Source organism: Pongo pygmaeus, chromosome 2 (genome assembly GCF_028885625.2).
Source record: "Pongo pygmaeus isolate AG05252 chromosome 2, NHGRI_mPonPyg2-v2.0_pri, whole genome shotgun sequence".
Lineage (NCBI taxonomy): Eukaryota > Metazoa > Chordata > Mammalia > Primates > Hominidae > Pongo > Pongo pygmaeus.
This window is the reverse complement of record NC_085930.1, coordinates 61,900,976-61,916,445: the sequence shown is the minus strand read 5'-3', so window position 1 is coordinate 61,916,445 and position 15,470 is coordinate 61,900,976. Positions and strand designations below refer to the sequence as shown.

The window sequence follows — 15,470 nt, the reverse complement described above, 5'->3', positions numbered from 1 at the left end:
CGCCGCGCCGCGCCGCGCTCTAGTGGGCGGCCCTCCCGCGGGCGACTCTGATTGGACTGCCGAACCCCTCGCGCTGATTGGCCGCGTGGGCGAGGCGGAGGAGAGCCGTGCGCAGCGGCGTATGTGGGGCCGTGTGCAGACCCGCGTGTGGCGCAGGCAAGGACCCTCAAAATAAACAGCCTCTACCTTGCGAGCCGTCTTCCCCAGGCCTGCGTCCGAGTCTCCGCCGCTGCGGGACCGCTCCGACGCGGAAGGTGAGGGCTGGGGGAGGGGGCCGGCGCTGAGGGAGCCGCAGTGCGGGTCGGGTCTGTGGCGGACAGAGAGGGTAGGGAGCGGCGAGGTGGCGATGGCGGCCGCACTTTGGCCTGCGCCGCTGCTGCGTCAGGCGGGAAGCTCGGCTGCTGCCGCCGCTTCGGACCCGGGTTTCTGGCCCACCGCTGTCGGACGACACTTCTGTCCTTTCTTCGTCCTGGAAAGCTGGGTCGCCGAGCATGCGGGTCTTTCGGCGCCAGGGCCGCACCCCAGGCCGCAGGCTTAGGGCAGAGGAGGCCCGCCCGTGCGCCCTTGGGGCCGAGGCCCTGACGCTTCGAGGGTCGCGGAATGAGGGACCGAGGGTGGATTTGGCGGGAACTCACTGGAAGAAGTCCGTGTGGTGGGGAAAGGCTCTCGGCTGCGGATGAAGGGGGGGATGGGGTGGATATAGTCGTGCCGGCCATGTGCTGGGGTCGTGCGCCTGGCGGGCCATGTGCCAAGGGTTTTGGGGGCCTTAGAAAAGAGTTCTTAGGCCGGGCGCGGTGGCTCACGCCTGTAATCCCAGCACTTTGAGAGGCCCAGGCGGGCGGATCACGAGGTCAGGAGTTCGAGACCAGCCTGACCAATATGGTGAAACCTTGTCTGTACTAAAAATACAAAAATTAGCCGGGCGTGGTGGCGGGCGCATGTAATCCCAGCTGCTCCGGATGCTGGACAGGAGAATCGCGTGAACCCGGGAGGCGGAGGTTGTGGTGAGCCGAGATCGCGCCACTACACTCCAGCCTGGGCAACAGAGACTCCGTCCTTTAAAAAAAAAAAAACAAAAAAAAAAACGAAAGAAAAAGGTTCTTGAAGAAGCCTTTGTGTTTGGGGTGACGAGACTCTGCTGGAAGACTTGGGAGCCTTTAGAGTTTATACTCCCTATACTTGATAGTTTTCCGATTTTTGAATTTTTATCGTCATTTAAATACTAAGTTGCTTGTGTTACATTATCATCCCAAAAGGGGCTGATGGGGCTCACTTTCCCTGAGTCAACACGATTTAAGTTGCTGGGATCCTTTAAAAGCGCCGTTACCAGAAAAAACACGAATTTGTCAAACCTCCAAAACCACAGCAGCGGGCGGTAGTCTGCATCATTTCTTGGATTAATGAAACAGATGTAATTACAAACGAGACACGAAATTCAACTAGCTCTCCTCCATCTAGATTTTTCCATATCGTGAGAACCTATTTTAGAATGGCATAATGGTCCACATTTGGGTTTAGGTGTTGATTTTATTTTGGGTAAGGCTTGTGCTTGTTCCCACATGTTAAACACATGGCCTCAGCCACAGGGCACTTCCAAAGGAAGTGACTGTTTCTGGTCTTGGGGGTCTTGTAAAAAGAGAACATTGCTCAGTAATCGTCTGTGTTTTTAGCTAGTGTGTTTCAGGCATTATTCAGAAGGACTCAGAAGAGGTAAGATAAGCCAAAACTGAATTTGTTTTGTGTCTTTTTCAGAGTGAAGGAGGTCTAGTGAATATCCCCATCTTGCTTTTAAATTACATTTTTAAAAGTAGATTTTTCCCCGTTTCCTATTTGACCCAATTTTGGAGTGAAACGTAACCAGTTAGTATTTCCATTCGAATTTAAATTAGCAATTTTATGTTATTTGTTTGCTCAAGCAGTATAACTGGAGTGTAGAGCTTTGAGGGTTTCAAAAAGATAACGAGATGCAGTCCTTATCTCCTGGGCTTCCCCCTCCCCCCTCCTAAATAGTTTTAAATGCTTCTAATGAGTTACTCTGGTTAAGGATAATCAAACACCTGTAAACTGCCAGGATCCTAGGTACATGCTGTTTTTAGTTTGTTGAGCCTGATTCTTATCTACAAGAGTTCTTTGTGTATTGGAATATAAAAGGAATAATTTATTACATTCCCAAGGGCAGAATTAAAGACTTAAGTTTTTCCGATTTCATCTCTTGATAAGTTTTTCTTTAAAAAAATAACAGTTTGTGTTTTTCTGAGGAACCAAAGGTCCTTTTTTTTTTTTCATATTGGTAACAGGAGAGGTAATGTATTTCAGATGGTGCATTCTGTAAAATATTTTGAACCAAATCAGTGGAAGACCAGGGGTTTTTCTTTTTTTTTTTTGAGAGGGAGTCTCACTGTGTCGCCCAAGCTGGAGTGCTGTGGCGCGATCTCGGCTGACTGCGACCTCCGCCTCCCGGATTAAGCGATTCTCCTGCCTCAGCCTCCGAAGTAGCTGGGATTACAGGCGCCCACTGCCACACCCAGCTAGTTTTTGTATTTTAGTAGAGACGGGGTTTCAGCATGTTGGCCAGGCTGGTCTCGAACTCCTGACCTTGTGATGCGACTCCCTCAGCCTCTCAAAGTGCTAGGATTACAGGCATGAGCCACCGCGCCTGGCCAGGTTTTTCAGGGAAATGTCTTTTTTTAAAGTATAAATGTGTTTTGTTACATGATTTATGACAATTGTACTTGGTTTTTTTTTTTTTTTTTTTTTTTTTGTGAGACAGGGTTTTTCTCTCGGCCAGGCTGGAATGCAGTGGCACAATCTCGGCTCGCTGCAACCTCCATCTCCCAGGCTCAAGCAATTCTCCTGCCTCAGCCTCCCAAATAGCTGGGATTACAGGCGTGTGTCACCACGCCCGGCTAATTTTTGTATTTTTTGTAGAGACGGGGTTTCACCTTGTTGGCCAGGCTGGTCTCGATCTCCTGACCTCAGGTAATTCACCCTCCTCGGCCTCCCAAAGTACTGGGATTACAGGCCTGAGCCACCGTGCCCTGCCAACAATTCTACTTGTCTTTTAAAGTTCAATAAAAAATATATGGCATGTATATGGGATAGTACCAAACTGGTGCCTAAAAGCAGTGAAACCACAAAAGCCAAAATTGACAAATGGGATCTAATTAAACTAAAGAGCTTCTGCACAGCAAAAGAAACTACCATCAGAGTGAACAGGCAACCTACAAAATGGGAGAAAATTTTCGCAACCTACTCATCTGACAAAGGGCTAATATCCAGAATCTACAATGAACTCAAACAAATTTACAAGAAAAAAACAAACAACCCCATCAAAAAGTGGGTGAAGGACATGAACAGACACTTCTCAAAAGAAGACATTTATGCAGCCAAAAAACACATGAAAAAATGCTCACCATCACTGGCCATCAGAGAAATGCAAATCAAAACCACAATGAGTGAGATACCAGCTCACACCAGTTAGAATGGCAATCATTAAAAAAATCAGGAAACAACAGGTGCTGGAGAGGATGTGGAGAAATAGGAACACTCTTACACTGTTGGTGGGACTGTAAACTAGTTCAACCATTGTGGAAGTCAGTGTGGCGATTCCTGAGGGATCTAGAACTAGCAATACCATTTGACCCAGCCATCCCATTACTAGATATATACCCAAAGGACTAAATCATGCTGCTGTAAAGACACATGCACACGTATGTTTATTGCGGCATTATTCACAATAGCAAAGACTTGGAACCGACCCAAATGTCCAACAATGATAGACTGGATTAAGAAAATGTGGCACATATACACCATGGAATACTATGCAGCCGTCAAAAATGATGAGTTCATGTCCTTTGTAGGGACATGGATGAAATTGGAAATCATCATTCTCAGTAAACTATCGCAAGAACAAAAAACCAAACACCGCATATTCTTACTCATAGGTGGGAAGTGAACAATGAGAACACACGGACACAGGAAGGGGAACATCACACTCTGGGGACTTGAGGGGTGGGGGGAGTGGGGAGGGATAGCATTGGGAGATATACCTAAAGTATGATAATTAAAAAAAAAAAAAACAGTGAAACCACCATTGGACTAATTGGAATGATTTGTCTATTGGCTGAAGATTTGACCACAGAGAGATTCTGCTTTTTTTTCCTTGCAGGGATGAAAAATTAAAAAAAAAAAAAAGGTTGGTTCCTTTTTCTCTTCCTAGCCTCCTACATTAAGTAGAGAGCCAGAAGAATGATGCCAAGGCATCCTGGCCTGCTGTGTGGAGAACCCTCTTTCCTTACTGTCTCACTTAATAGTTCTGGCAGTGTCAGATGCTGCAGCAGCAAGGGAATGCCATTGAGTGATTGCAGTAAGCTATGCAGCATTTTCATGTTTAAAACTACTGAGATAATAAAGTGAGAACTTGAGGCCACCAAATTTTAAGTTGTAATTAGAAGGATTTTGTTAATTAGAAATATGAGAGTGCTACAATGATCACCTGGAATGGCTCCATAAATACAAATGAGGTGTTAACTAGTGAATCTAAGTTGCCAGTGTTTGTGTTTGGTGAGACTCCTAAGTTCTGCCGTGAAGTTAAAGAAAATATCTATCTTTTAAGATTCAAGAAACCTGTGTGAATGAATTCAAAATTTTTATGACTGTAGATTTTTTAAAAAGCCATCAGTTCTAGTTTACTTTGATTTTTATCTAAAGAGAAATACAGAATGAATACTTACAGCATTACAATTCAAATGTGCGTGGCTTTTTTTTTCTTAGTTACTAGATACGTAGTAGTAATACCTTTATGTAATATTTTGAAGTAGAGATTGAATTGGTATAATTCCCTACCTTAAAAATACTACACAATAGCATTTTTGTCATATATTACGATAGCATTTTTGTGTACTTTACCACTTAACTTTTTTCTTTTCTTTTCTTTTTTTTTTTTTTTGAGACAAAGTCTCGCTCTGTCACCCAGGCTGGAGTGCAATGGCAGGATCTCAGCTCACTGCAACCTCTGCTTCCTGGGTTTAAGCCATTCTCCTGCCTCAGCGTCCTGAGTAGCTGGGACTATAGGCATGTGCCACCACGCCTGGCTAATTTTTGTTTTTTTAGTTTTTTTGGAGACGGAGTCTCGCTTTGTCACCCACACTGGAGTGCAAATGGCATGATCTCGGCTCACTGCAGCCTCCACCTCCTGGGTTCAAGCAATTCTCTTGCTTCAGTCTCCTGAATAGCTGAGATTATAGGCACGCACCACCACGCCTAGTTAATTTTTGTGTATTTAGTAGAGATGGGGTTTCACTATGTTGGCCAGGCTGCCGACTTCAAGTGATCTTCGTGCCTCAGCCTCCCAAAGTGCTGGGATTACAGGCATGAGCCACTGCGCCCGGCCTTGACTCTTAACAAAAGCCTTTGTAGAGGATTGAGAGCCAGACTCTTGAAATTCTGATTGTAGTACTTTCTAGCTGTGTGGCTTTGGGTAAGTCACTTGGTGTCAGATTTTTTAATTTATTTTTTTGAGATGGAGTCTCACACTGTCGCCCAGGCAACCTCGGCCTCCGAGGTTCATGCCATTCTCCTGCCTCAGCCTCCCAAGTAGCTGGGACTACAGGCGCCTGCCACCATGCCCGGCTAATTTTTTATATTTTTAGTGGAGATGGGGTTTCACCGTGTTAGCCAGGATGGTCTTGATCTCCTGACCTTGTGATCTGCCCGCCTTGGCCTCCCAAAGTGCTGGGATTACAGGCATGAGCCACTGCCCCTGGCCAATGTCAGATGTTTAGTTTGTCATTAAGATGGAGCAAGAATACATAACTTGTGAGTTTGTAAGATTATAGATATGTTTACTAATGACTGACTCATAGATATCCAGCTGTTAAAACTCTTCAAGAAGTAATCAGGGCAGGCGGAAATGGATGTAATTAACCAAGGTCAGGCAGTAAGTTCAGGAACCAGGATAAAAATACAGAATTGCTCCTGAGTAAGTACTCTGTTTTCCATTATTCTGGCTGGAATGCAGGTAATACAGAAAGTATATTTGCTTCCTTTCATTGCTTTTTTTTTTTTTGAGGTGGAGTCTCGCTCTTGTTGCCCAGGCTGGAGTGCGATGGTGTGATCTCGGCTCACTGCAACCTCTGCCTCCCGGGTTCAAGCGGTTCTCCTGCCTCAGCCTCCTGAGTATCTGGAACTACGGGCACGTGCCAGCACACCCGGCCAATTTTGTGTTTTTAGTAGAGACAGGATTTCTCCATGTTGGTCAGGCTGGTCCTGAGCTCCAAACCTCAGGTGATCCGCCCACCTCTGCCTCCCAAAGTGCTGGGATTACAGGTGTGAGCCAGCGCACCCGGCCCCATAGTTTGTTTTTATTAAAACAATCTGGGGTATCCTGGCTAACACGGTGAAACCCCTGTCTCTACTAAAAATACAAAAAAAAAAAGTAGCCAGGCGTCATGGCGGGCACCTGTAGTCCCAGCTACTCGAGAGGTTGAGGCAGGAGAATGGGGTGAACCTGGGAGGTGGAGCTTGCAGTGAGCCGAGATTGTGCCACTGCACTCCAGCCTGGGTGACAGCAAGACTCTGTCTCAAAAAAAAAAAAAAATCTGAAGTGTTTCAGTACCATGTTGGAACAGTAAACTGACTTAATGGAGCATAATAATGTGCATACGTATATACATTCAGAGGGCAAAAGCTCCAATATGGTCTAAATGCAGTTAAGTGAACAACATGAATGAGTCGGAGATAACCCTGAGCTTGCGAAAAGTAAGGATATATACAAATGTGAATGTGTACAGCTGTGTTAGGAAAACCATATAAAGTAATAAAGATAGCCAGAATCATACCCTACTTTGCTAGTATCATTTTTATCTCCAACTTTCCTGTTGCTACTTTATTTTAAATGTATTTTCTAGGACAGAGTTATGATCATTCTATTTATTAGAACCCTGGTTGTTAGTCTTGACCACATACTGTTAGATTTTAGTAGTTTACTATATTTGTTTTTAGTATCAATAGTATGGTACAATTACATTAAGGAAGACAAATTTAGTATAGTAACCATTTGTGGTTTCTTTAATTCCAAGATAAGTTCAAAATTTGTAAAATAGTTACACCTCTTAGTTTAGCATACATGGCTCCTCACAGTGAATCTTAAGTCTTGTCAGACCTTATCTTTTTTTTTTTTTTGAGACAGAATCTTGCTTGCTCTGTTGCCCAGGCTGGAGTGTTAGTGGTGCGATCTCGGCTCACTGCAACCTCTGCCTCCTGGGTTCAAGCAATTCTTGTGCCTCAGCCTCCTGAGTAGCTGGGATTACAGGCACTCACCACTGTGTCCAGCTAATTTTTGTATTTTTAGTAGAGACAGGGTTTCACCATGTTGGCCAGCTGGTCTCGAACTCCTGACCTCAGGTGATCCATCTGCCTCGGCCTCCCAAAATGCTGGGATTACAGGCGTGGGCCACCCCGCCCGTCCCAGACCTTATCTTGACTGTCTTAGTCATTTCTTCTCTTGCCTGACATGCCTTGTGCTCCTACCACCCTTTAAAGTGGTTTGTGTCGTAAACATTTGATACACAAAAATTGAAACTTAGGACAAATATCTTGATGTCTGGTAGTTGAAAATGTGAACTGATTTGGAAATCACCAGTTTTTCTCCTCTTAATCTCTTCCCCATTCCATTCAGGAAATAGACTGTAAGGTGGGAAATAAGTATAAGCAGTTAACCTCACTCTAAACCTGCTATGTAGTAGACATTGGACTGAGTTCTGTCTACTCTCTGTAAGCAATCCAAGGTAATTGGCGAAAGTGGAAAGAATATTTACTGAGAAGACCAAAACTTTGGTTTTTAAATTGAATATCTATTAAGCACAAGGTAACAATTCTTACCACACACATCAGTTTTATTATTTCCCTTTTACAAATAAGACAGAGATGGGTAGTCAGATGTCTTTGAGGTAACACAGCAAGTAGTTAAACTGGGTTAAGTGATTAACCCAGGTTGAATATGGTTCCAAAATCTCTTATAGTGTCAGGCAGGCTACATCAGTGCAGTATACATATATCAGGTTTCACGAAAATTTTTTTCCAGAGAAAACACAAACCCAAGGAACCTTCAGTAAGTGGTCCCTTATATTAGTGGTTTTTAGCAAAAGGAAGAAACTTAAGTGTTTTCCTGCTGCCTGACAAAAGTGAAAAACAGTATATTGGTTTTTATTGAAGTTAGTATGTTTTGTAGCTTGCATAAAATAGTATTGAAATCCAATTGATTATGAATTCTTGGACTAATAGAACCTGGATGACAAATTAGAGGTTCTGGCCTGGCTGCTGGCTTTTTTAGTTGTCTTGGGTGTACATTTCTCAGCCACACGTGGGGATTGTGTTAGATAATCTGAAAAAAAATCTAATTTTCATGGTTTTATGATTCAGCAGCTTTCTTCCTTTGATATTTTCTAGTATTTGCTTTATTATAGATTGGAATCCTCAAAATAACATTTACAAGTAGAAGATACTTATGTTACTGGATTTTAAAAAAAATTACATTGGGAATGTCTTTTGAGTGGTTGGCCCTAATCCCTGTCAGAAGCTGAAAGTTGTGGATCCTAAATTCATCTGGGCAGAACCTTACCTATGATTTCAGAAAGCTGAGAGTTTCAGAGAGTGACTGTAGTCAGTCTTTAGTGAGTACAAAATTGATAATACATCATTACTTCAAATTAATGGTGCAGTAACTCTTGTGACTGATAGCAATAATTCAGGTGCTTTGTTGTTAGTACTTGATTAGATTGGATTGGGTAAGTAGTTTCACCAAATTGCTAAAGACCCCTGCCCCCCTAGAATTAAAATACTGAGTTACATAATGGCTACTAAAAGGATAACTATATGGGGTGTTTGATGATTCAAAGGTGAATTACTTGGTCTCTACCTTCAAGGAATATGATACAAGGCAATATGGTACTGCCATTAGACAGATATTAACAGAGTGTCCTGGGACTTAATAGGAAGGGTAGTTCCAGGCTGGGAGATGTAGTCAGATTCTTTTATAGAGTTGGCATTTGAGTTGGCCCGTGAAGGTTGGAAAAAGTTGTGACAGGTGGAAAAGGAGCAGGGGAGACCAGGACAGTGCAGTGAAATTCCAGCCAGGAGCAGTCATAGGCAATGAGACAGACTCATGGAGCCATGATTCTCAGCTGTCTTACCTTACCTTAGTTTTCCTAAGGAATATCATGGAATTATGTAAAGACCTTTAAACTAAATACATCCATATGAGATGAGTGCTAGGATGGGGACCTGCTGCCTAATATAAGTAGTGTGAGTCTAAAACATTGTGGAAAGTGGTTAGTTTAATAATGTTATTAAAGAGACAAGTCTATCACAAGGGACCAGTTACCAGTGAAACTGTAGACCACCTGATTCACTGTGATAGGGTTAGCCAAAGGGAGGAGAGGGCAGATTACATACATAGTACCTAAGGCCACTCAAAGACCTCTTTTAAAATCATGGTGTCATATTGATGACATTTGGAGGCTATTAATGTTTTTCTTCCCTTTTAAGACTTAGTGTTTTTTTTTTTCTTTATTAGCATTAATTTACTCTAGTAAATAAAATTCTGTGTGACTAAAAATGGCAAAACAGGCTGGGCGCAGTGGCTCACGCCTGTAATTCCAACACTTTGGGAGGCTGAGGCAGGTGGATCACTAGGTCAGGAGATCGAGACCATCCTGGCCAACATGGTGAAACCCTGTCTCTACTAAAATACAAAAAATTACCCGGGCGTGGTGGTGCACGCCTGTAGTCCCAGCTATGTGGGAGGCTGAGGCAGAGGAATCGCTTGAACCCGGGAGGTGAAGGTTGCAGTGAGCCAAGGTTGCGCCACCACACTCCAGCCTGGTCACAGAGCGAGACTGTCTCAAAAAAAAAAGCAAAACATCTAAAACTTCTGTTATATTCTAGTGTGTAAAGTTCTGCCTTTGCCACTGAGGTGCATATCTGTTTTACAGAATAGTTTTTTTTGTTCTTTCTTTGAAGACGGAGTCTCGCTCTGTCACCCAGGCTGGAGTGCGGTGGCCCAGTCTCAGCTCACTGCAACCTCCGCCTCCCGGGTTCAAGGGATTCTCCTGCCTCAGCCTCTCGAGTAGCTGGGACTATAGGTGCGTACCACCACGCCCGGGTAATTTTTTTAATTTTAGTGGAGTTGGGGTTTCACCATGTTGGCCAGGATGGTCTTGATTTCCTGACCTCATGATCCTCCTGCTTCCCAAAGTGCTGAGATTACAGGCGTGAACCACTGCGCCTGCCCTAATTTTGTGTTTTTAGTAGAGATGGAGTTTCACTGTGTTGGTCAGGCTGATCTCCAACTCCTGACCTCAGGTGATCCTCCTGCCTTGGCGTCCCAAAGTGCTGGGATTACAGGTGTGAGCCACTGTGCCCATCCTTGTTTTGTATTTTCTAAAAGAGATGTATCTTGTTTAAACATTAAATTATAAGATATTCAGGCCTTGCAAATTGTCTGGATTACACTGTAAAAGTAATCATTTATGTGCAAATAATTCCTTGAGATCAATAGTTAAATGAGCTCAAGCTGATCTCACTAAACTGGAGAAGATACAAAATGAAGATGGGGAGGAAGTGGTGCCATAAGCAGCTTTTTTACTTTGATCATTTTATATACCTTTTTTTTTTTGAGATGGAGTTTCACTCTTGTAGCCCAGGTTGGCTTGTAACAATCTCCACCTCCCAGGTTCTAGAGATTATCCTGCCTCCGCCTCCTGAGTAGCTGGGATTATAGGCATGCGCCACCAAGCCTGGCTAATTTTGCATTTTTAGTAGAGACGGGGTTTCTCCTTGTTGGTCAGGTTGGTCTCAAACTCCCACCCTCAGGTGAACCATCCTCCTCGGCCTCCCAAAGTGCTGGGATTACAGGTGTGAGCCACCGTGCCCTGCCTGCCATTTGTTTTTTTTGTTTGTTTGTTTTTAATTCTGACTCTTCTCTGTGGTGGAAACCAGCAAATACTTCACATAATTTAGGATGCTAATACTAGTACAGTTAAAAGAATGATGACAAAGCAGATACTATTTCAAATTCTGTAAAAATCTGTTATTAATATCCTTCACTGGCTGTTTCTTCTGACTAGAAATGTTTTGTACATCTGAAAGCACCGGTAGTAACTCATAGCCAAATAATTTTTTTGGTGATATGTTCATAGGCAAGTGGCAAGAGTTAGTAGAAAGATTTCTCTAAGAATTTATCCTAAATCAGATTGCACAGAGTTCGGGTAAGTGAGTATTGGGTTATTTTCTTTTGTATATTTGACAATGGGAACTTTTTGAAACTCAACTTCAGCGTAATTTTAAGTCACTAAATTTGTCCACAGGTTAATGATTAAACAGTTACTGAAAGTGGAGAACCTTGCCATTTTTCTGACTGCGTTTTGGGTCTTTGGCACTGTGGTTGGGTTAGCTAATTCGATAATCCACTCAAGTTTTACTCAGTTGGAAATATGTTTTTCTATATGATGGTGCCTGTGCTTAGGTTTGAGAGGATATTTAAAATACGATTTTGTGTGCCATTGTTTGACAATGGAATTAAGGGTAAAAATATTTAGATATGGAAGTGTGAAAATACAGTTGCATTGTTTTCATTCCATTCTATTCCATTTCATTCTATTTTAAGAATAGCCTCAATTTATTTTTAGATTGTTACATAAGTACAAAATCCATTTGCTTTAGTGGGAGTTTTATTTTTATTTTAAAATGATACCCAATTAAAGGAGTTTATTATGAAATTCTAAGTAGCATTGTTTAAAATGTAAAATTACATTACAGAAACATTTGGAAAGGGGAGATTAAAAGAAAAGAAAACAAAACACAAATGTCCCAGTGCTGTAGGTGCTATTATTTGCGCTTTGGTATAACTCATGGTCGTTTTCCTACTATTTTTATTATACAGTCATCTCTTGGTATCTGTGAAGTGGTTCCACGAACTCCCTCAGATACCAAAATCCTCCTATGCTCAAGTTCCCGATATAAAATAGTGTAGTACTTGCATTACAACCTTTGCACATCTTCCCACATACTTTAAAATCATCTCTAGATTACTTATAATACCTAACACAATGTAAATGCTGAATAAACTTATAATACGTAACACAATGTAAATGCTGAATAAGTAGTTGTTAACATTGTGTTGTTTAGGGAATAATGGCAAGAAAAGTCTGCATGTTCAATACAGATGCAACTTTTTTCCACTGAATATTTTTATTCCGAGGTTGGTTGAAGCCATGGATGCAGAACCCATGGATATAGAGGGCCTACTGTACTTGTACCATCTAGAGATAAGATTTGTATCTTGCATTTGTTTTAACATATCTGTTCTAAAGAATATCTCAGTCACCAGGCAAGTGCTGCAGTATAACTAGGTACGTCAGGTGCTAAGGTTAAGAGAGTATTTTCCTTCACTGACTCCTCACTCCGAGAATCCATTTTACAGCTTCATTGGTTTGGGTTATTCCAATTTTTTGATGTGAGTAAATAAATGACTTCTATTTGCCCAAAATAAAGCTTATATAGGCCTTATAACCATGCAAATGTGTCCATTAAGTTGGACCTGGAATGAGTGAATGACTATTACTGCCAGTGTGTGTGTATGTCTGTGTCTGTGTCTCTGTCTGTCTGTCTGTCTGTCTCACTTTGTCCCCTAGGCTGGAGTGCAGTGGTATGATCTCGGCTCACTGCAACCTCCACCTCCCGGGTTCAAGCGATTCTTCTGCTTCAGCCTCCCGAGTAGCTGGGATTAAAGGCACATGCCACCATGCCCGGCTGTTTTTTGTATTTAATAGGTCTATAATACCCAAGCATGTAGTTGTGTGATTATTTTATTTTTTTGAGACGGAGTCTCACTATTGCCCAGGCTGGAGTACAGTGGCACCATCTCAGCTCACTGCAAGCTCCGCCTCCTGGGTTCACACCATTCTCCTGCCTCAGCCTCCCAAGTAGCTGGGATTACAGGCGCCCGCCACTTCGTGTGGCAAATTTTTTGTATTTTTCGTAGAGACAGGGTTTCACCATGTTAGCCAAGATGGTCTCGATCTCATGATCCACCCACCTCGGCCTCCCAAAGTGCTGGGATTACTGGCGTGAGCCACCACGCCCAGCTATTTTTTTAACCAATATATTAGCTAGCTTTTTTCCCCAGAATAATTTTCCAAAAATACATTTAATAGAGAATAAAAGTTAAAAGAACTTTCAGTGGTTTAATGCTGTTACTTTTAATATTTCAAAGATCTGACTGCAGCCATGAGCAGCAATGAGTGCTTCAAGTGTGGACGATCTGGCCACTGGGCCCGGGAATGTCCTACTGGTGGAGGCCGTGGTCGTGGAATGAGAAGCCGTGGCAGAGGTGGTTTTACCTCGGATAGAGGTATTTTGTCGAATAGAAAAATTTGAAGTACTTCAGTATTTGTTAGTATCAAGACTGGTCTGACTAGCCGAATTCTTTGTTTTTGCTCAAAACAGGTTTCCAGTTTGTTTCCTCGTCTCTTCCAGACATCTGTTATCGCTGTGGTGAGTCTGGTCATCTTGCCAAGGATTGTGATCTTCAGGAGGATGGTAAGTATTTAACACTTCCTTTTCATACCCCTCTAGAGCTTGGAGAGGTGAGCACATGCAACTGTGTATAGCATTTCCACCTTTGAGGTTTTGTATTGTATAATTTAAAACGTAACACTTTGTAAAGGTTTTATAGTCTTGGCCTGTTTCTTTTTTCCTTATTGTTGAAGCCTGCTATAACTGCGGTAGAGGTGGCCACATTGCCAAGGACTGCAAGGAGCCCAAGAGAGAGCGAGAGCAATGCTGCTACAACTGTGGCAAACCAGGCCATCTGGCTCGTGACTGCGACCATGCAGATGAGCAGAAATGCTATTCTTGTGGAGAATTCGGACACATTCAAAAAGACTGCACCAAAGTGAAGTGCTATAGGTAAGGTGTCAGAATGTTGTTAGAAGAAAACTCATTGCAGATTCTTCCAGAGATGAATTAGCTATAAATGGAAGGGACTTAGTAAATTCAGTGAAACTTAGCTGTGACCAGATAAGACCAATTTTCAGCATATGTAACTGGCAGTCTATCTCTATATAATTCTGTATTCTGCCCTGATATCCTGTGGCTTATGGTACCTGGGCAGTTTTCACAACTGGACTTTTTTAATATATAAAAGTAAGAGTGTTATAATTTGAAACTTCCAGAGACTTCATAGAAAGCTCTGTAATATACATAAATCTTTTATCATGTAACCAGAAATCTTTGCCTGTTTGTGACATGTAAGTGTATAATTTGATAAATGTTGTGTACATATCTGAAACCTTAGGAGTTAATTGCATGAAAACAAAGATCAGGCGTTTTGTTCTGCATGGTGGCTGTTGCTTTGGTAGACAGTTTTGTTCTGAGGCCCATTGTGAAAACTATGTTAATTTCTTTTTTAGGTGTGGTGAAACTGGTCATGTAGCCATCAACTGCAGCAAGACAAGTGAAGTCAACTGTTACCGCTGTGGCGAGTCAGGGCACCTTGCACGGGAATGCACAATTGAGGCTACAGCCTAATTATTTTCCTTTGTCGCCCCTCCTTTTTCTGATTGATGGTTGTATTATTTTCTCTGAATCCTCTTCACTGGCCAAAGGTTGGCAGATAGAGGCAACTCCCAGGCCAGTGAGCTTTACTTGCCGTGTAAAAGGAGGAAAGGGGTGGAAAAAAACCGACTTTCTGCATTTAACTACAAAAAAAGTTTATGTTTAGTTTGGTAGAGGTGTTATGTATAATGCTTTGTTAAAGAACCCCCTTTCCGTGCCACTGGTGAATAGGGATTGATGAATGGGAAGAGTTGAGTCAGACCAGTAAGCCCGTCCTGGGTTTCTTGAACATGTTCCCATGTAGGAGGTAAAACCAATTCTGGAAGTGTCTATGAACTTCCATAAATAACTTTAATTTTAGTATAATGATGGCCTTGGATTGTCTGACCTCAGTAGCTATTAAATAACATCAAGTAACATCTGTATCAGGCCCTACATAGAACATACAGTTGAGTGGGAGTAAACAAAAAGATAAACATGCGTGTTAATGGCTGTTCGAGAGAAATCGGAATAAAAGCCTAAACAGGAACAACTTCATCACAGTGTTGATGTTGGACACATAGATGGTGATGGCAAAGGTTTAGAACACATTATTTTCAAAGACTAAATCTAAAACCCAGAGTAAACATCAATGCTCAGAGTTAGCATAATTTGGAGCTATTCAGGAATTGCAGAGAAATGCATTTTCACAGAAATCAAGATGTTATTTTTGTATACTATATCACTTAGACAACTGTGTTTCATTTGCTGTAATCAGTTTTTAAAAGTCAGATGGAAAGAGCAACTGAAGTCCTAGAAAATAGAAATGTAATTTTAAACTATTCCAATAAAGCTGGAGGAGGAAGGGGAGTTTG

The 15,470-nt window shown here is 42.3% G+C and overlaps 1 protein-coding gene across 4 annotated transcripts; it reads left to right on the top strand.

Moving 5' to 3' along the window:
* Positions 1–49: 49 nt before the first annotated feature.
* CNBP (CCHC-type zinc finger nucleic acid binding protein) lies at positions 50–15,465 on the top strand. 4 transcript variants are annotated; one of them, XM_054482170.2, is made up of 5 exons: positions 50–254; positions 13,274–13,390; positions 13,507–13,599; positions 13,770–13,968; positions 14,472–15,465. In XM_054482170.2, exons 2-5 carry the CDS (start codon positions 13,288–13,290, stop codon positions 14,587–14,589), a joined length of 513 nt encoding a protein of 170 aa, XP_054338145.1. In that variant the 5' UTR covers positions 50–254; positions 13,274–13,287; the 3' UTR covers positions 14,590–15,465. The 4 variants fall into 4 exon arrangements, with proteins under 4 accessions (XP_054338145.1, XP_054338143.1, XP_054338144.1 ...); XM_054482168.2 differs by having other exon boundaries at positions 13,274–13,411; XM_054482169.2 differs by having other exon boundaries at positions 81–254; positions 13,767–13,968.
* Positions 15,466–15,470: the final 5 nt, after the last annotated feature.